Source organism: Dysidea avara, chromosome 2 (assembly GCF_963678975.1).
Source record: "Dysidea avara chromosome 2, odDysAvar1.4, whole genome shotgun sequence".
Lineage (NCBI taxonomy): Eukaryota > Metazoa > Porifera > Demospongiae > Dictyoceratida > Dysideidae > Dysidea > Dysidea avara.
The window spans coordinates 53,364,993-53,386,570 of NC_089273.1; the positions used below are offsets into that span (position 1 = coordinate 53,364,993).

A 21,578-nucleotide genomic window follows, 5' to 3' on the forward strand; every position below is an offset into this window, starting at 1 on the left:
TAAAACACAGTCACTGCTAGATATACTCAGTGAACAATGAATTGAATATGTCTCATAAAGCAAATTAATTTTATAACCACAAAACATTAATTAATAATAATTTTAATTTCATCAAATTACATAATGGTGGGTAGATACAATTAATAATAACAGAATAAAAGTTTTAAAATGTTCCAAACTCTATTTCCAGCTTTCTGTCACATCCTTGTCTTCTTCGCTTGTCGTTAATAGCTTGTTGTAGTAATGTAATCTCCATGGTGACATCCTCAGGGTAATGTGGTAGCCATAGTTTTTCTATTGTATGATTGTCCTTGAGGGCATCCAGGATTAGTTGGGAGGCTTGTACAGTAATTGGGTTACTATAGATCCACAGATCCCTCAGGGTCTTATTGACAGGTAACATTTCACAAATCACGCCACACACATCATCAGAAATATTGGTAGCACTAATGTCCAGCTCCTGCACTGTCTTGTTCTCTTTCAGTGAAGAAAACAACTTCATGGCCCATTGTGTGGAGGAGTAGTTATTATGGTACATGTCCAGTCTCTCTATTGCACATGAAGAATGTGCTAGCATGGTGGTTAAAAAGTATGGTGTTTCCCCAACAGATCTGTTATTACCAATATCCAACCATTTTACCTTACAGGTGATAATGATCTCACTTAGGGAGCTGTCTGAGGATGAAGTAAGGTCATTGTTGGCCAACCGTAGCTCTTCTATGGTGATGTCAGTGTGGTGTACATTTTGGTGTAGTAATCGGAGTCCGTAATCTTGAATATGGCAGCCATTCAAGTCAAGCTCCTTCCAGTTTCTACAGGATGAGCAGGTTAGTAATTTTGCTAGATCTTCTAAGTTATTAGGTGATAGAGTAGTACTCAGTAAGCTGACTTCTTTATCAGTAAACGTTCCCTCAATAATTTCACAAGTTAAATTATCACCAGCCTCCTGAAAGATTCTGTAGAAGCGAAGACGTCGTAGCTTGTCTTCACGGAATATATCGTCAATGGTGATCTCGTCACGAAGGAACCGCTTGAATGATGGATGTTGTCCACTGGTAAGTGCTGTGTAGAAATTAAATGTATTATAGAGTATATCACTCCAGAAATAATCTTCAAGGATAGAGTACTCTTTGTCAGGTGTAACTGTAGTGATGTAGTAAGCAGCAAGAAACTCCTGCACGGAGAAATGTACAAAGTTGAAGGAGCGACTTTTACTCATTAAACCAACATACTCCACAGCTTGAAGGAGACCTAAGCCATTAGGATGGTCAGTGATTGCTGGACAGTGTTCTTTGATCTCAGCCAGTGAGAATATGAGTTGGTTTTTGTTTAAAGCTTTGAAGGCAAATTTTGAGAATTGTTTGATGATGTCATTGTAAGGTTGAGGTAAGCCTGTAAGATCAGTGACTTCCTCTTCCAATAATATACCTGACTTTGCAAGATGTCTACAAACGGTCAGGCAAATAAACAATGTGTACAGATCGGTGGAACGAGTTGGAAGAGTAGCGTGTTCATAGAGGAACATAAGGATGGTCATATTGAATGGGACAAAACACAAAGTAGAAATGGTGGGGTGAGTTGTAAGGTATTTGTTAAAATCAGAGATTTTCTCTTCTTCTCCCTTTAGTGATAGTTGAATGAAATGAATTTGGTCTTCTTCAGAGAAGCCTAATATCTCTATTCGACAAGTGGCATTGTCACGAAGACGCGTTGAGGCATGAGGACGAGAGGAGACCACTATGATACTAGCTGGTAATACCTTACGTTGCAACAAACGAGCAATGAAACTGTTTTGTCTCAAGTTAGCTGGCAACTCATCATATCCATCAAGGAGAATAGTGACAGATTTTCCACCATCTTGTAGTAGGTGAGATTCAGCTTCCTTGTCCTGGTTGTAGAAATGGCAGACAAGACACTCGAGTGATTTCATCTCCTGTACAGTAGGATCTCTGAGGTGAAGAAGAAACAGAAAGTCAGTGTTTGTCAATAAATCATTTCTGGCCCACAGGTATGAGATTTCTTTCAGTAACACTGACTTGCCTATACCAGGAGAACCTTCTACTAAGAGGGTACGTGGTCGTCCACTATTGGATGGCTGTTCTAACTGGGAGAGAACCTCCTGTAGATCTTTAGTGGTCTTACTGCTAGTTGTTGAAATGAATTGTTCAATGTTACCTTTCATTGTAGCTGAAGCCATATCAGTTGTCTTCTTCTTAGATCGTTGACCCTCTTGATGGACCAGGACAAGTGGAGTGAAGTGTTCAGGTTGTCCAGGTGGCCACTGTTCATGTTCAATGATGAACCTTCTACTGATGTAGCACATCTTCAGGTGAGAGGAGAGTACTTTACCTCCTGTAGTGATGTATGTGTGGTGTCACTGATTTTAATTAATACAACCTACCTCTGACATGAGGACAATCATCAGTCACTGCACCAGACAGAGATGGCCTAAGGAGGTTGATGGCATCATCCAGTTTACCCCAAGTTGGTTGGTCAACACTTTGGAGCCATTTCCTCATCATTGCTGTACAACCTTCAATTGATCGGTTAGCATTGTCTTTAGAAATAACATCAATGTCATGTTCTTCTAACCCAAGGATTGAACCAAGAACCTCCCAGCGAGCTGCATACTTAGGAATGACACTGATGTTTAAGTCACGCCAATCTGGTCTATCATCCCCTAAGGAAACAAGTGACAAAGAAACACTAATGCATTTACTGGAAGAATTTATTTTGGCATAGTAAATTGACATGCATGGTCACAAGTATCAACAATTAGTCACTACCAACAATCCTGAGGGCTGACATCTCGAGGAAAGCCTTTTAAATACATAAGAACAACAGACCCATCAACAACTAAAGAGGCAATATGGGGTGCCATTTAAATGCTGCTGGTAGGCCCAGGCCAATTATGCTGACATAATTTAAAGCATAATAGGTAACCAAAGCATCAAGGTTAATGCTAGTATAATAGGGATGAAATTTGAAAATTTAATTAAGATACGCAATGCGCACGCCCGAAAGAAAGCAAATGATCACATTAGTTGAGCATAACAGGTTGGGGCCTAGTTGCTGGCCAGTTGTTTGATAATCTTCCGGCTAACAAAGTTCCAGTGATTGAGTCATGGTTTTGATAAGTGGTTACTTCGCTTCTGCACATTTTCAGCTGTTACTGGTCAGGAGAGGCACCTATTGATACCAAACTTGGTACACAAAAAGACAATGTCAAGTGGAATATCTCTGCTATAAATTGTGCTCCAGATAAACAAACCATTAATTGGTTAGTCTCATGTAGCCAGACCACTACCTTTTGTACAACGTTCTTGGAAATTCCATAATTCAAATGTTTGTAGACAGGAGTCTATTATCACAGCAAAAATATACATATTTGCAATTATACAATCAACATTGCATATGTATCAAATACAGTAAACTATATACCATTAAGGTATAAGCTAGCTCACATATGTTGTAAATGCATGTGAGATCAAATGTCATATTTACTTAAGCTCATACATGTAGCACATAGCTGTTTACATTTTTATCACATTTGCTGCATATGTAATCAACAGCGCATTTAATGTTCACTTATATTTCATTAATACTCAAACATAGATTAAATTTTAATGAAACATGAAACAAACATATTGCAAACTTGTGTTGTATATAAAAGATATTAAATGTACAACAGTTAGACTTGTTTCATAGAAAAATTTTTTCCTCATAGGATTGACTGCTATTACAACTTCACCATTCATTGACAAAGTGTAAGTTACACAGACACAGATTTCTTGAAGATGTAAAGTGTATTAATTGACAAGAAGGATGGACCATAAAGAGATTCTACTTCAACAAAAAATGACTTCATCATCTCATCAGCTCTATTTATATCAGATAGAGTTAGTATGGATGAACAATAAATATTACAAGCTAATACATACTGCTCCCAGCAATTAAAGTCATCTGGTGGAAGAAAATTGTGTAAAGCAATCGGAGAAAAAAGAAGAGTCCAATTTTTCCACTCATCAGCAGTTAATTGTGCAAAATTTAGATGAAATTTTGTGTGGAATTCGACCAATACCACTGGGAACACAGCAGCTACGTACAATATCTTGAATTTCTTCAAGTGCTGTTTTATTCAATAGTTTGACCCATTGTTTTGTAAACAAACACTTAGGGGTTCCAAGTAAAATATTGTGCATAGGGTCTATGATAGCTTGTCTTACACAATCATAATATGGTATGTGCATCAATTCTGTGAATCTGCTTCCGGTTTCAGTTTCAGTCTCAGTACGTTCAGCAGGGGTGACTGCAGAACGTGCTCGTAGTGCAGCTGATTTGTGTTGATCATGTGTTCTCAAACCTCCTACATCTACTCCTGAAAAGTCCACACGTTTAAGAGATTCATTGTATGGAAAGCGCTTATTGCACTTCCAGCAAGCATGCTTAGAAGAATGCCCTAAGAATCCTCCAAGCTTTGCAGTAGCTGGTATGTCACATATGGTTGCTAACAGAGCTACATGTATACATACTGTTCTACCCTTGTGCAGCATGCTAAACCCATCAGACTATAATGAATTTAGTTCCTTCACAAGTGGTCCCAAATAAGAATTCATTTCACTTAAGCTAGGTTCTTTTGGTCCAGATATAACTCCCGCTATCAATACATTCTCTGGTTTGAATCTTATAGCACGTGGAAGGTTTAAGATGACCAGGTAGAGTACACCAACACTATATAAGTACTAAGATCGTAAGGCTGAAACCAATCACAGTTTAGCATTAAACCAAGGTTGTATGGCTCAGAAAGAAAAGGTTTACCTTTGAAATTCATGAATTGCTTCCAAATTTTGCCATCGTAAATGTCAGCTAGACAGTTTTCTGGAATCACACGATTTCTCCAATGTTCACATTTATCTAAAAGATCCTGCTGGCTTAGAACACATGCTATGCTTTTAGAAAGTGGATAATAGCAATATGATTTGTATGGGTAGTATGTTTTATCTGTTTTTGTGACCACCTCTTTCAAAAGACCATGCCCACAAGGTTTTCTATATGAAGCAATAGGATGCTGTCGAAATGCAATGTAATTACATGTTTTAGGAGTTTTTCGACCACTACTATCAGTTTGTAAGCATTCTTCAAATGTATACAGTGAACAACAACTGGGACAGATCACATACTTTTCAAATGGGTCTTTGGAAAGGTTAAGCTTCTTTTTTAGCATATGAAGTGAAGTTGGAAAAACAGCAAGCAAAGCAGCAATATTTGGAGAAGCAGAAGACAGCAATGAAAACATATAATGTAGAAAATTTATCAAATGATTTAGTGCTGTAGCAGATATTCCATAGAAAGTTTCCCACAGGAACAAGAATGTTGAAAATGTTGTAACGACACTAGTACTGAACTCAGGCATATCTAAGTCTGAGCAAACATCTTGATTAAAATCCCTGAGAATTTCTTCACTATTCACACCCCAATGCTCTTTAGTTACATCATAATTAAACTCTGGGTCTGACTCATCTTGCTCAGTATTGCTTAAACAGTCATCGTCACCTTCCAGGTCCAAGCTATTCTCTGGAGGATTCCAGTTTTAAAATGTTAGAACAATATGTAAGCCATTATTATAAGCTATATTTGGGGGAGTTATATTGTGGAATTTTTATAATGTATTCATGATCTTACTTATATGGTGTAATTACTTTTCAAATACTTTTATCTCTTAGAAACCAACTCATAAGGTTTCCTCTTGTACAATGTAAATGTGGCAATTAGCTTTATCATGCTTTGCTTCCATCTGAACCAGGATAGCAAAAAATATTGAAAGCTGGGATATGCATATGGTTACATGCATGCAGTATACGTAGCTATAGATCTTGATTGCAGTTCCACAGTTATACAAGACTGTAGGTTTTCTATTTACATACCATGGGCACAAGGCCTGGCATTGGTATATCACCAAGTCTTATGCCAACACAAGATTTTGACACCCTAAACAAACTGTCTAGCATGCACGTGAGATTAACTAATAGTGGTAGCTATAGTGTAGCGGGTAGCTAGCTCATTGTACACAAGAACATAGAAAACACACCTGCACAGTGTAAAGCATCGGATATAATACTGTCATCCTTTATATCCAATGAAGGATCTTCTATTGCCCAGGTTTTCGCTTCAGCAGTGCGCTGCACCCATTGCCAATTCTTCTCGTCATAAAACTGTTCCTTGTGTTTTTTGTACACAGGGTATGTTAAATTTTGGCAACAATGCTGGGAATATCTAACTCGTTTCTTAAGAGGTTCCATTCAGTAGTTCTCACGCACATGTAGTTGCAAGTCACGTGAACTCGCATTGTATATTCTTTGTACCCGAAGAATATACTATCTATGAATATAGCTATATTTTGGGGGGATGGCAAGAAGAGTTTCGAGAAGAACACCGATTTGCTCTTTTGCAACACCTACCAGAGAGCATAGCGCTGACCAAAGCCAACTCAGGGAAGGTAGCACAAGTCAAAGGGACTTACTTCATGATATTTTGGGACCAGATACTTCCAGATCAGTTGTTTCGTCCGGTCGATCTCCAAGCATACCCAGCTCACAGGGTACCGTGATGTCTCCTGGGGACAGAACTTTGACAGGGACACCCTGTAAACGTGAGTGACAATACCTTGAGCAACCCAGGGAGTGAAACGAGGAGTGAAAGCCGGATATCCGGCGTGGGAAGTATTGGAACAACGTATTTAACTAATGCGTACGTTTTAGGTTCATGTTTTATCATTTCAGTGATGTGTCTCATGAGATCAAGTGTCTACAAGAGCAACAAAGAAAATTGGCTGCTTCCTCTTCTTGCATTGAGGATATGCTCAAAACACTAACATCTACTGAACATCACACTTCTCCACGAGATGCTGTATCACGAGAACTCAGTGTAAGCTCTATCTAGCTACATATGCTCTTTGGAAATATTGGCTCTGGTATTACAGGCTCTAGTGAGAGATTCATACCACAAAATGACATGAACAAGATGTGGAATGGAACTATTTAGCAAAGTATATTAAAGTTATTGGCTAATAATGCTGTTTTCAGTGAAATTGCTTGACAGGTTTGATGATGCATCTAACAAGGAGTTTAATGCCTTGCTGATACGGAGTGTTCTTGCAGTGGTTGGCACTCTGGATGAAAACATTCGATTACATTTTACCACTATTAAAAGTAGGTGCCATGTACATAGTCCATTTCTGTGACTTCATCTTTGTGTACCAATATAAAGGCTGCTAGAACTTACTTTAAAACCCGAAAAGGTGCTTATCAACGGAAACAAGCTGGAAAGGATAACGCAACAGCTACATCAGCACGTCGTAGACAAAGGAAACACAATGTATGTCAGTTTAATTTAATGCAATACTGAGGTAGCCTGTATTTACAGAAAGCTCATGGTCGCCTCGTGTCGAACACTTTAACTACTGGAGAGAAGGATAAAATACGGCCCCTATTAAAAGCAGAGTACATGTCTTCCGATGAGTCTGATGCTGAAATGGAGAGACGAGAGGATGGAGTTGATAGCAGTGACGATGATTCAACTAGTGAACAACAACCATCAGGAAGAATGGCAGCAAAGAAAGAAACTTATTCGTCATAGACTGACATGGAGATCCCGTGAGCTGCAGCTTACTTTTGAGAGCCTGGATAGAAAGTTGGCTAGGCGACGTACTGATAAAGCTAAAGCGATGTGTCTTGATGTCACCTATGGGTGTGATTCAAGTAGGCCTGCCCCAGAGAACTGTCCAGAGTGGGCAATTGAACTATTCTCTTAACACTAATATTTCAGCTGTCTTTGTTGTAATATTGATTTAGCTGTTTCTATTTTATAAAAATAATTATTATCTTTCAATCACGTAAATTACATAATTAACTAATAATTATTGCTTTAATGCAATTTGCATGCCACATAACCTCTATATTCATTATACTTTAGCAACATATGCAAGCAGTGTTAAATATATTAGTGGTACACATTTGCACGTGATTGAATATGGCACAAATTATAGGTACAATCAGCTACAGCCAAGATCGAATATGATTTAAATTCCAAATACTCTAAAGTGTACACACAAGAAAAATAGAAGCGCATATCAGTATAAATATGTATTACTTTCCAATTTACCTATTATTCCCAAAGGGAATTTGCGCAAAATAGTGAGAGCTTTACAAAAGTGACTACTCCTCTAGAATTATGCACCGAGAGTTGACTGCTCTATTAGAATAAGTGACTGCTCTATTAGAGTATATTGATCTTTTCATGCTTGCACTGTTTCATGTCATATCCAAAAGATTTTTGCATTACACTACAAGTTATTAATTATCTAATCCAAAACAGCCAAGCTGTAAAAAAAGTGTGCGGCCCTCAGAAAGGCTATGGTGAAAAGATGTGAAATCCAAGGTGGCGGCCAAGAAATGGCTGTGATGGTAGGTTAATGGTAAAAATTTTAATAATGACAATTCAGGTAAATTTTGTGAAGTGGCACAAACATTCACCTGAATTGTCGTTATAAATAAAAATTTTTACCATTAACCTACCATCACAGCCATTTCTTGGCCGCCACCTTGGATTTCACATCTTTTTTCACCATAGCCTTTCTGATGGCCGCACACTTTTTTTACAGCTTGGCTGTTTTGGATTAGATTTCATTTCTTTTTGTATTTGTATACCCCAAAGCCGGCCTATGGCCAGCTTTGGGACTTTTTTAACCTATGTTTTTTTTCTTTACTACAGGAAGAAGAAAAGATGAAGTAGATGTACTTTAAATATTTTATCAGTAAATGTACAAATTATATATATATAATACATATGTGACCGGATTTGCGAAAAGGGGTCTTCCACACATCCAATTTGCCAACTTTGACAATTGATAACTTCAGATTGGAAAGAGCTATTGCCTTGAAATTTGGACAGTGGTGAGCACCACTATAGCTGATTACATGGTGAAATTTTCAGGTTAATATGTTACTTGAACACTGAGTTATGGCCTCCAACGTTTATGGAATTGGAAGTGTGTGGAAGACCCCCTTTCGCAAATTCGGTCACATATATTGATTACAGAAATCTCCATGGTGGTTTCTTTGTAACTGAACACTCTACAAGGTGACTTCTTCTAATTGCTCTCTCTACAGGGTGAATTGTTTGTAGCTGAACGATCTACAAGGTAACTTCTTCTAGCTGATCTCTCTACAGAGTGATGTGTTTGTAGCTGAATTCTGTACAGGTGATTTGTTTGCAGCTGAGCTCTTTACAGAATGGTTTCTTTGTAGCTGAACTCTCTAAAAGGTAACTTCTTCTAACTGATCTTTCTACAGGGCAATTTGTTTCTGGCAGAATTTTCTACAGGGTGATTTCTTTGCAGCTGAACTCTCTACATGGTGGTTTCTTTGTAGCTGAACTCTCTACAAGGTAATTTCTTCTAGCTGATCTCTCTACAGGGAGATTTGTTTGTAGCTGAACTATCTACTAGGTAACTTCTTATAGCTGATCTCTCTACAGGGTCATTTATTCGTAGCTGAATTCTCTACAGGTGATTTGTTTGCAGCTGAACTCTTTACAAAATGGTTTCTTTGTAGCTGAACTCTCTCCAAGGTAACTACTTCTAACTGATCTTTCTACAGGGTGATTTGTTTGTAGCTGAACTATCTACAAGGTAATTTCTTCTAGCTGATCTCTCTACAGGGTGATTTGTTTGTAGCTGAATTCTGTACAGGTGATTTATTTGCAGCTGAGCTCTTTACAGAATGGTTTCTTTGTAGCTGAACTCTCTACAGGGTGATTTGTTTGTAGCTGAAATCCCTACAAGGTAACTTCTTCTAGCTGATCTTTCTACAGGGCGATTTGTTTGTAGCTGAGTTCTCTACAGGGTGTTTGTTTGCAGCTAAATTCTCTACTTGGTGGTTTCTTTATAGCTGAACTCTCTACAAGGTGACTTCTTCTAGCTGATCTCTGTACAGGGTGATTTGTTTGTAGCTGAACTCTCTACAGGTGATTTGTTTGTAGCTGAACTCTCTACAAGGTGATACTTCTAGGTGATCTCTCAACAGGATTCCTTGTTTCTAACTGAACTCTCAACAGGGTGGTCTGTTCATAGCTGAACTTTCTACTGGGTGATTTGTTTGCAGCTGAACTCTCTAAATGGTGGTTTCTTTGTAGCTGAACTCTCTACAAGGTAATTTCTTCTAGCTGAACTCTCTACAGGGTGACTTGTTTCTAGCTGATCTCTCTACAGGGTGATCTGTTCATAGCTGAACTTTCTACAAGGTGATTTGTTTGCAGCTGAACTCTCTACATGGTAGTTTCTTTGTAGCTGAACTCTCTACAATGTGACTTCTTCTAGCTGAACTCTCTACAAGGTGACTTGTTTCTAGCTGATCTCTCTACAGGGTGACTTGTTTCTAGCTGAACTCTCTACAGGTGATTTGTTTGTAGCTGAACTCTCTACATGGTGGTTTCATTGTAGCTGGACTCTCTACAAGGTAACTTCTTCTAGCTGATCTTTTTACACTGCATATTTGTTTGTAGCTGAGTTCTCCACAGGGTGATTTGTTTGCAGCTGAACTCTCTACATGGGAGTTTCATTGTAGCTGAACTCTCTACAATGTGACTTCTTCTAGCTAAACTCTCTACAGGGTGACTTGTTTCTAGCTGAACTCTCTACAGGTGATTTGTTTGCAGCTGAACTCTCTACATGGTGGTTTCTTTGTAGCTGAACTCTCTACAAGGTAACTTCTTCTAGCTGATCTTTCTACAGGGTGATTTGTTTGTAGCTGAATTCTCTACAGGGTGATTTATTTGCAGCTGAACTCTCTACATGGTGGTTTCTTTGTAACTGAACTCTCTAAAGGGTGATTTGTTTGTAGCTGAACTCTCTACAGGGTGATCTGTTCATAGCTGAACTCCCTATAAGGTAACTTCTTCTAGCTAATCTTTCTACAGGGCGATTTGTTTGTAATTGAGTTCTCTACAGGGTGATTTGTTTGCAGCTGAACTCTCTACATGGTAGTTTCTTTGTAGCTGAACTCTCTACAATGTGACTTCTTCTAGCTGAACTCTCTACAAGGTGACTTGTTTCTAGCTGATCTCTCTACAGGGTGACTTGTTTCTAGCTGAACTCTCTACAGGTGATTTGTTTGCAGCTGAACTCTCTACATGATGGTTTCTTTGTAGCTGAACTCTCTACAAGGTAATTTCTTCTAGCTGATCTCTCTACAGGACGATTTGTTTGTAGCTGAACTCTCTACATGATGGTTTCTTTGTAGCTGAACTCCCTGCAAGGTGACTTCTTCTAGCTGATCTCTCTACAGGGAGATTTGTTTGTAGCTTAACTCTCTACAGATGATTTGTTTGCAGCTGAACTCTCTACATGATGGTTTCTTTGTAGCTGAACTCTCTACAAGGTAATTTCTTCTAGCTGATCTCTCTACAGGACGATTTGTTTGTAGCTGAACTCTCTACATGATAGTTTCTTTGTAGCTGAACTCTCTACAAGGTGATTTCTTCTATAGCTGATCTTTCTACAGGGTGATTTGTTTGTAGCTGAACTCTCTACATGATGGTTTCTTTGTAGCTGAACTCTCTACAAGGTGATTTCTTCTATAGCTGATCTTTCTACAGGATGATTTGTTTGTAGCTGAACTCTCTATATGATGGTTTCTTTGTAGCTGAACTCTCTACAAGGTAACTTCTTCTAGCTGATCTCTCTACAGGGTGATTTGTTTGTAGCTGAACTCTCTACATGATGGTTTCTTTGTAGCTGAACTCTCTACAAGGTGATTTCTTCTATAGCTGATCTTTCTACAGGATGATTTGTTTGTAGCTGAACTCTCTATATGATGGTTTCTTTGTAGCTGAACTCTCTACAAGGTAACTTCTTCTAGCTGATCTCTCTACAGGACGATTTGTTTGTAGCTGAACTCTCACATGATTGTTTCTTTGAAGCTGAACTCTCTACAAGGTGATTTCTTCTAGCAAATCTTTCTACAGGGTGATTTGTTTGTAGCAGAACTCTCTACAAGGAAACTTCTTCTAGCTGATCTCTCTACAGGGAGATTTGTTTGTAGCTAAACTCTCTACTCGTGATTTGTTTGCGGCTGAATTCTCTACTTGATGGTTTCTTTGTAGCTGAACTCTCTACAAGGTAACTTCTTCTAACTGATCTCTTTACAGGGTGAATTATTTGTAGCTGAACAATCTACAAGGTAACTTCTTCTAACTGATCTCTCTACAGGGTGATTTGTTTGTAGCTGAACTCTCTACAAGGAAACCTCTTTTAACTGAGCTCTGTACAGGGTGAATTGTTTGTAGCTGAACTATCTACAAGGTAACTTCTTCTAGCTGATCTCTCTACAGGGTGATTTGTTTGTAGCTGAACTATCTACAAAGTAACTTCTTCTAGCTGATCTCTCTACAGGGTGATTTGTTTGTAGCTGAATTCTGTATAGGTGATTTGTTTGCAGCTGAGCTCTTTACAGAATGGTTTCTTTGTAGCTGAACCCTCTACAAGGTAACTTCTTCTAGCTGATGTATCTACAGGGTCACTAGTTTGTAGCTGAATTCTCTACATGGTGGTTTCTTTGTAACTGAACTATCTACAAGGTGACATCTTCTAGCTGATCTTTCAACAGGGTGATTTGTTTGTAACTGAACTCTCTACAAGAAAACTTCTTCTAACTGATGTCTGAACAGGGTGAATTGTTTGTAGCTGAACTCTCTACAGGGTGATTTGTTTGTAGCTGATCTCTATACAGGTTACTTATTTCTAACTGATCTCTTGAATTCTGTTCAGGGTGACTGCTCTATTAGGATGACTGCTCTATTAGAGTATCTCGATCTCGCACTTGCTACACCAAGTTGGATTTCGTGTTATAACTCCGTGGCTTTAAGTCTGATTCTTCTACACCATTGAAGAGCCTTTCTAAGATGATTACTCCATCTGTACAGTGAATTTAAAAGCATTAACCCAAGCGGTTTATCTGGTAGGCGTGGCAAGTATTCGTTTTTTATTAGCTAATCTCGGTTGCATAATTGTTACACACTGTTGGTTTTGTTGTTGTATCTTCCTGGTTTTTAGCTCGATTTCTTTCGAACCACAAAAGGTTTGAGGTTCAATAGTTAACCTATTCACCCACCGATTTTCAACTTCTTCCCATACGCGGTTTACCCTGTAGGCGTGACAACATATTGGTGTTATTTTTCGTGCATAATCGCTCATAACGCTTTGCCTGTTTATGGTACTCCAGCCAAAGTTGGTACCGAGATGCGCCTTTATACCCCCCTTCTGTGTGCCAAATTTCAAGGCAATCGGATAACGCGTTCGCGTTTTATAGCAGTTTTTTGTAAGTGTGTGAAAAGAGGAAGAAAAATAAGAACGAAGTGTATATTTAGCCGGTACCGGTTTGCAAACACTAACGGTTATTGTGCCGGCACTAGTAGGTTGCCCCGAGCATTCAACTTTAGGGCACGCGTCTAGTAGGTTGCCCCGAGCATTCAACTTCAGGGGATGCGAAAAGTAGTTCCTTAGCGTTAGGGGTAGGCTAGGGTTCAGCTTTGGTTTCTTCTTCACTCTTGTTCACTTCAGTCGGATGTTTATAACGTAGAAACTAAATAATATGACTAGCTGCAGCACCGGTGGTATAATCGTTACAAACATTGCTTATGAGTACGGATGCCCGGGCGCGAACCCTCGCTTAGACAACTTTTTTCTTTTCGCTTTCTTAGGTTTTTTGTACAAGTTTTTTTTAATGCACGTAACATTCTAAGTATTATACCCTCCACTGCCGGCAAAATAGCCGGCAAAATAGCCGGCAAAATAGCCGGCAAAACAGTGTAACCGGTACCGGCTCTATATAACCTGCCAAATAAGAAGAAAAAAAAACCAAAGAAACTAAGCCAATTTTTGAAGTCGCATATCTCAGGAATACCTGAAGCGATTTCGCTCAAATTTGGAATGTGGAGTGCTGAAGTTTGAGGGAATGTACACAGCAAAATTCGTCTTGTTTCATCAAGGCAGCACTGAGCTACGGAGGTGCGAAAATTACGTTTTCTTTCTTCCTGTCAATATACTCACGGGGTTGCGCGCCGGCTTCTTGGGCCGCACGACACACTACCGTGTGTCTTGATTCCTAGAACTCATCCAATTATTAAGGAATATTCCCGAATTCTTTCGACTACCTATTATTCCCGAAATTATTCCGGCATAATAGACACATCCCTAAATGTTTGCATATATGCATTATTGTCTCACCATAAAGATGAGTGCCATCTACTAGAACTACCTACTCGGATTTACTGGTAGGTATTCAAGCATGGTATGGTTCAGCAGTTAGTATAGACACTGCTATATTCGTTTTGGTACCTCGTAACTAACACATGCGCATACATTGCAGTTAAAATTCCTAGGCACAAAAGGAAATATGGTCATGTCATGTACAATATCATAATATTTGAATGTCCCAGTATCAGCTGTAGTAGATGACATGCATGTTTATGGTGATAAAAATTAATGTTGTAAGAAAATAGTACGCATGTGTGAACATTTAAATTAAGGAATTTGCAGGAACTTTTGCATGGATGAGGAAAAAGGGGAGCAGGACAGGAATGGAAAGCAGAAACGGAAACAACTCATGGAAAATTCCTGATAAAGGTCATCATACAGGTTAAACAGCAGCATTGTTTGGATCCTTTCGCTAAAACAATCAAAACACTCTAATAGAGCAGTCACCTGCATTAAAATACTCTAACAGAGCAGTCAAGAATGCTTCGTTAACTGTGCCTCCAGGGAGTTGGACCCACTGTGAATTGATGGAGTATAAATTTCATACATTAGGTATAATTATTGTGTAGCTAAGTCATTAACATTGAAAGTTAGCTACTCCTTTGAAACAATATATTGAACATAAATACTTAGATTAATTCACAATGTACTCTTTGCCTATAATGGGCTTCAAAAACTACACCTATTGCTTCAAGATGAGAAGTCATAATATTATGATGGGAGTATCAAGTATGCATGGAGCATGCACACTGGGTATATATGCTTATCAAGCTGAAGTGGCTTCAAGAAAAGTCATCTATTATTGCTCATAATTTTAATTGTTTTTAGTCATTGCAGCAATGCACCTACACATACTGCAGCTACAGTACCACCCAGAGGTAACGTTACACTTGCGAGCAGTTGACAATTGTGTATATATATGTCCCATGTTTGACCCGTGATTTCTTTGGCATGTGTGTGCTAACTAACTCACTACGTGTAGCCACGACACAGGAGCTCCCTCAGGTAGCTGCTCCAGTAACCGCGTGCTTTTGCACGTGATATATTCCAGTTGTGCGTCGTGTTGAGTTGTGGCCTGGATTTGAGTAATCGAGAGGGATTGTAAAGTTATCTCTGGGTGGTACTGTACCACATACCCATCATATGATTTTTTCCTGAGGTTGCAGGTACAATTTCCTGTATCTATATGCAGACACTGTTAATTAATTGGAATCTTTTGTACACATAATTATTTTAAATAATAATAATGGTTTAAACTTTATGGTTTTAAGGGACAAGCTAACCTTTGATGTTCATGACTTTGCTGGTTTATATGCATAATTTATGACAGCTATAACCCATCAATTCACAAGCCTTCAATGTGGGTCTCTCGTGGGATAGTTTACAAAATTAATTGCTCTATTAGAGTATTTTAATATAGGTGACTGCTAGTTCTATTAGTACACGTTCCAATATCCAAGATTGTTAATTACAATACTCTCCATATGTTTTCAATAGAACCCTGGCACAAAATTACAATGCATGTTTAAGTTGGGATTGCTCCGTCATCCCAGCTCCAATCGGTATAAAAATTGCAATGGAATTAATTTTGTCCATAATATTATGCTGATCATAGAAATCTTAGTTTTATTGTGTGCATTACATCTAAGTAAGATTTGTGTTGTTTTGTAATCCTTTAATACCTTGTAATGTAATTTAATGTATGTAGAATACTTTGAAACTTTTAAAAACGTACCGTTGGATAGAAGGCATTCACTGGTACCCTAGTGTAAAGTGCATAGTTACTTTGGTTGGGTTAGTGATTTTCTACTACACAACAATTTTCTGATGGTTGTCTCACTAACTCAGAAGTACATATATACCACTTCAAAGTTGGCATAACAATGACATAATCAAAACCACAACTCCACCTTGGGTATTATTGCATAATTGTGACACCTCCACTTTAGTTATTTACCTTTTACATTAATCTTTTTACTTAGGTACTTGCCCATGAGTATAGCGTAAGCAATCATTTATCGGATGGGCTCAATTACTGGAAGCGCATGCTTCAATTATCAGACAGGCGCTATACTAATAAAAATGGTGGAATTCCATGGTACAAAGAAGTGGTATGGTTGACAGAGAGTGTGTTATGTCTGTTAAAGGTAGTAATTCTACTGACAAAGGAATGGACAAAGATTAACAGTTAGTATAACTGTAGTACTGTAGATTTGAGGCTGTTTTTAGAAGCTAGTTTAGCCTGCTTCATTAATGGCGCTTTCTCTTCGTCAGTTTGAAAGCCCATGACAGTCTACCGTTTCAACGTTAGTCATCAAACAATGAATAAAACAAACCAAGCCATGATCAAGGTCAGCGGTCACTAAAACTTCCACAGAAAAACATGGTATGGCTAGTGTCGAAATTGCCAGTTAAACTGAAGATGACATGGCGGCTGTAATGAAGGCAGAGATTGAGTAGTCCAAAATGCTGTACTACCATCTAGCCAACTGTTGAGAAGCATAGGAAGCCTAATATTCATCTCCATGACCATAGTTCAAGTATGCCACCATGCTTTCCTTACAAAGCATCCAGAAACCACAAAGAGATCGAGAACAGAACTAAGTGAAGGATTTACAATTGGTTGGGAGTCAGTTGTTCCACTATGAAATACTGTAGAGCCATTAAATGACCATTGTGTATTTAATTATCAAGCAATTTGTGTGCATTTTTACAAAAAAATTAATATCGTATACGCATTACGCGATCTGACGTGCTGAAATTTTGCATGGATGTGGAAAAATATACAGGATTTTTTTTACAAATCTTTATGAGGTTTGAGTGTGAGGGTCATGACCAGTTATACCCCTTTCATATAGTCACTTTAAACCAGGTTGAATCACCCGGGTTAACGTGTTCATATGATCACCTTAACCCCGGGATGAACCTCGAAGTCATAACTGACCCTACAAAGCAGCAGGGTTGAACTCAGTTTATGGCTTCAAAAGCAAGTTGTGGTTTTTAAGGAATACATAGAATGCATAGAAGACAATTATTACTCAATGAATACCATCATGTGATAATTGCTTGTGAACAGAAACTGGGTTGAACCTGGGTTGAATGTGGGTTATACCCCTATCATATGGTCACTTTAAACCAGCAAACATTCAACCCAGTTAACGCGTTCATATGATCACCTTAACCAGGTTGAACCCAGGTTGAACCTTGAAGTCATAACTGAGTTTAACCCTACAAAGCAGTAAGGTTGAACTCAGGTTGAACTCAGTTTATGGCTTCAAAAGCGAGTTGCGGTTTTTAATGAATACACAAAATGCATAGAAGACAATTATCACTCAATGAATACCATCATGTGATGATTGCTTGTGAACAGAAACTGGGTTGAATGTGGTTATTCAACCCACTTTTGGGTGGCCATATGAAAAGGGTGTTGGCTACTGTCCGATGAGGCCACTCCAACAAAATTCCTTGTTTCCCATTTCATTGACCTTAAAAATACATGCAGGCGGGCGGTTCATTATCCATTATAGATATTTCCACTAATTTTCAAAATTCATAACTAGCTTACAGGTAAGAATACAGCAGAAATATTTACACTAAGAACCTTAACAGTGAAAAGCCAGCTAAAAGGGCTTTCTGAATGCTAAACTAGTTACTGTTATGCTGCCTATGCAGTCACAGGATAAATAATGAATATTGACAGCAATAATGAATGACTATCCGGGAAGAGAATCTGCATGTGGGCGGGAAATGGGAAACAATGAATTTTCTAGGAGTGGCCAAATTGAACACGCAAGCCTATATGTGACCCAGTCTGACAAAACCGGGCTTATCACCTATTTAAAAGTATCGAGAAATGCCGGTTTTAAGTATTTAGTGTGTTGTAGCTCGCCAATGGTTGAAGCTATGTGTACCAAATTTTCACACGTTTTACACCAATTCCTTACCTTCCAGAGCATCCACTGTGCAAGTAGCCAACAACTAAGTTTCCCGCCATTTTAGATAGTTTTTAAACTGAGGTTGACTGTATCAGGCCAGCTGCAAATTGGGTGGGAGGTGGGGGCCCTAAAAGGCGGGAAAGATGGTGTTCAAAAATTGAAAAGGAAGGCCAAGGGATGAATTAGGCCAAGGGATGAATTAGGCCAAGTTTTGAGCCATTGAGGTCTCAAAACTTGCTAAAATGAAAGGAAATTCACAGCAGAGGTACTTATTCAACACCACAGAGCTGTACAGCCACATACAGTCATTCCCAGGCTGACCAGAGCTCCATTAAGGCCCCACACCACACGTACGGATAGCCACTGGGCTTGGGAAAAGTAGCCAGCAAAACCAGACCACTCAAGTCTAGCTGATTTTAAATGTGGAATTAGATAGTTTATCCATGTGGCAGTGTGTCCTGGGTGAAAAATTGAATCTGCTGACATGGGCGATAAGACCGGTTTTCTCAGACTGGGTCACATTAGTCTCGCGTAGCCAGACCGCTTTTTTCCGTATATTGGGTGGGGAAAAAAGGGTCTGGTGCAACTCCAATAGCTGTTTACTTCTGAGCCGTCCCCACATTCCGGGGACGCTAATTGAATAACATTGGTCACAAAGGAGGTGCCATGACGTCAGTAAGTTAACTAGAGATCTGTTTATCCTTTAAACGAATCTTAATTTGCTCCGATGTCTCTTTTATAGCGTCTTGAAAGTTAATCCTCATCATGTAACAAGACTCACAACCGGAGCAGGAGTGTAGGAATACTTCATAGTTTTACTGACGTCATGGCACCTCCTTTGTGACCAATGTTATTCAATTAGCGTCCCCGGAATGTGGGGACAGCTCAGAAGTAAACAGCTATTGGAGTTGCACCAGACCCTTTTTTCCCCACCCAATATACGGAAAAAAGCGGTCTGGCCACGCGAGACTAGGGTCACATATGGAGTTGCGTAGTCTCGCGTGGCCAGACCGCTTTTTCTTCGTCACGGCGCTTATCGATTAGAGATTATAAGCGCCTACTCCGAAATAGGGAGTAGGCGCTTATAATCTCTAATCAATAAGCGCCGTGACAGAGAAAAAGCGGTCTGGCCATGCGAGACTAGGAGTTGCGGTGATTGAGCCATGATTCCGATAAACGGTTGACTTCGACTTTTCATGTTTTCGGCTGTTACTGATCAGAGGAAGTACCTTTTTACACCAAACTTGGTACACAGGAAGACGAAGTCAAGTGGAATATCTCTGCCAAAAATCGTGCTCCAGGAATCCGGTTCTGACGAGAAGGGACGTGCGGCGGGAATAAACGTTCCGTTAATTGGTGGCTTACACTACACCATTATACATATAGCTAGCTAAAACGCAATGTCGTCGATTTTTAGCTAAATGTCGTCGATGTTTAGTAAATTATATCGACAATATTTATCAATTTTGGGATTTTTTATACAAATAGCACCCCCATATAGCTAAATATCTATGACAGTTTCAACACTCACTTGATTTTCCATCAGGCACGACAGTGAAGTTGACTGCCATTACAGACGAAACCGGACTGTCAGTTAGTGATCAGATCACAACCAGGAATGTTTAATTACCAAAGAGATGTCAAAAAGTCTAGCGCGGCCGCCCCTTCTCTTTTTGCAAAGGGGCGGCCGCGCCAGGGTAACAAAATTTGTCTAGCTCTCGGTCTAGCTAATAGTAGGCATTCCAGTTTCCGAGATTTTTATTAAGAAAATTTCTCCGTATATTCTCCACTGAATAGAGAACTCCGGCACAAAATAACAACTCGTATTTAACTTGGGATTGTTCCATCATCCGAGCTCCAATGTCGCCTCTATGGGGTTTGTACCTCGGTTTGTACGCACGCTGATCACGGCATGAAAATCTCATCGTGCGCGTTAGCTAGTAGCTATAAGTAAGTTTTGTGTTGTTTTGTAATCTTTTCAAGTATGTAGAATACTTTAAAACTTTCAAAGTATACTGTCGGGTGGAAGCGGGTAGTCACTGGTGCCAGTTACTGAGGGGTAGAATTACTTAGAAGTATTGCTACTGATGACCTGTGACTAACAGTCTGGTATCTCATACGTGAAGGTGCATCATCATGTATACTATTCGAGGGGTAGCCAGCGCCCACGCAAAAACCCAACACGGTGTACGAGAGTCCCAATATTTAAGTATTTCAAACGTATTTCTGTATTATTTTAACAAATATTTCATGGATTTATAATTGGATTTCTCAGATAGGTGTACGAGAGTCCCAAGATGTTAGCTACCCCTTGATACTATTGTTAATAATGTATAGAAGGTTGCCACTGCATGATGTTCAACATGACAATGCTGCTTCTGTAATGGCAACCGGCAATACCATCATTCCAGGATTGGGCAGAGTTTGCCTCTCTGTCCACTGTTTAAGCATTTGTTATTGATTTATATTATTATTATCTTTATTAACCAACTATGTATCAAATTCAAAAAAAAAAACTAAATGTATAGCATGCAGTAGAGTCTACCATGCATTCTTTGTAGCGTAAGTCACTAATATTGGCACTTAAAAAGTATGGAGGCTACCCAGTACCACAACGGGCTGTTATGCACCTATCAAAGTTTTGCCCCACCTACCCCCATGCAGACAAAGAGGGGGAATAGGAGGGGACTTGACCAAATTCTAAGTCTAATTTCCCTACGCTGGGGCAAAATTGTAGGTGTAATATTCCTCCTCCATTATACTATCCCAATACTTTGTTGCAAGCATTGTCTAAACCCCCACACCTGGGGCCACAATTTTTATCAAATCCCCTCATTATGCCCCTTGTTTGCTGCATGGGGGTAGGTGGGGAAAAACTTTGATAGGTACATTATACCCTCTAAAACATTTCTTACAATCGTTTTCATTTGGTAAATATTGTTGTCAAAGCACTATACAAGCCAGGGGCGGATTTGGCTGAAGCTCCCCCTTCACATTTAGGCTAATATGCTGAGGATTATAATGAAATTTTGTCTTAGCATAATTACAGTAATAATACAAATACTCATAAAACCACCTTATAAACATCTTTCCAAGGTATTATCAGTGAACTTATGCTGAAGTTCATGCAACAAGGACCCAGATCAGCAAACATGCACCTATTGTTGTGCAATTGTGAGAGGGGTGCATCATGTGCTTGGTTGTCTGTACCTACCCAAACTTTTCCATTAACAAAATACTTCAGAGAGCCATACCTATAATCTAAAGGCAGTATATAAAATATATACAGGCAGAAATATGAATTTAATGTGAAAATGTCTCCAAATTGCAGT

The 21,578-nt window shown here is 39.1% G+C and overlaps 1 protein-coding gene and 1 long non-coding RNA gene across 2 annotated transcripts; one reads left to right on the forward strand and one right to left on the reverse strand.

Moving 5' to 3' along the window:
- Nucleotides 1-132: 132 nt before the first annotated feature.
- LOC136247673 (protein NLRC3-like) lies at nucleotides 133-19,855 on the reverse strand. The gene is made up of 3 exons (XM_066039502.1): nucleotides 19,778-19,855; nucleotides 2,402-2,680; nucleotides 133-2,352 (listed from the first exon to the last, which is right to left on the reverse strand). Exons 1-3 carry the CDS (start codon nucleotides 19,815-19,817, stop codon nucleotides 164-166), a joined length of 2,508 nt encoding a protein of 835 aa, XP_065895574.1. The 5' UTR covers nucleotides 19,818-19,855; the 3' UTR covers nucleotides 133-163.
- Nucleotides 6,763-7,439, forward strand: LOC136246280 (uncharacterized). Its single transcript, XR_010696351.1, has 4 exons — nucleotides 6,763-6,924; nucleotides 6,980-7,045; nucleotides 7,099-7,374; nucleotides 7,423-7,439. It is a non-coding gene; the product is annotated as an uncharacterized lncRNA (long non-coding RNA).
- Nucleotides 19,856-21,578: the final 1,723 nt, after the last annotated feature.

Excerpts from the sequence above, each read along its gene's own strand:
- LOC136247673 (XM_066039502.1), bottom strand. The coding sequence starts at position 19,817 with ATGGCAGTCAACTTCACTGTCGTGCCTGATGGAAAATCAA. Across the intron at positions 2,681-19,777 it reads CGTGCCTGATGGAAAATCAA|GGGATGATAGACCAGATTGG; the intron begins GTGAGTGTTGAA and ends TTGTTTCCTTAG. Across the intron at positions 2,353-2,401 it reads TGATTGTCCTCATGTCAGAG|GAGGTAAAGTACTCTCCTCT; the intron begins GTAGGTTGTATT and ends ACATCACTACAG.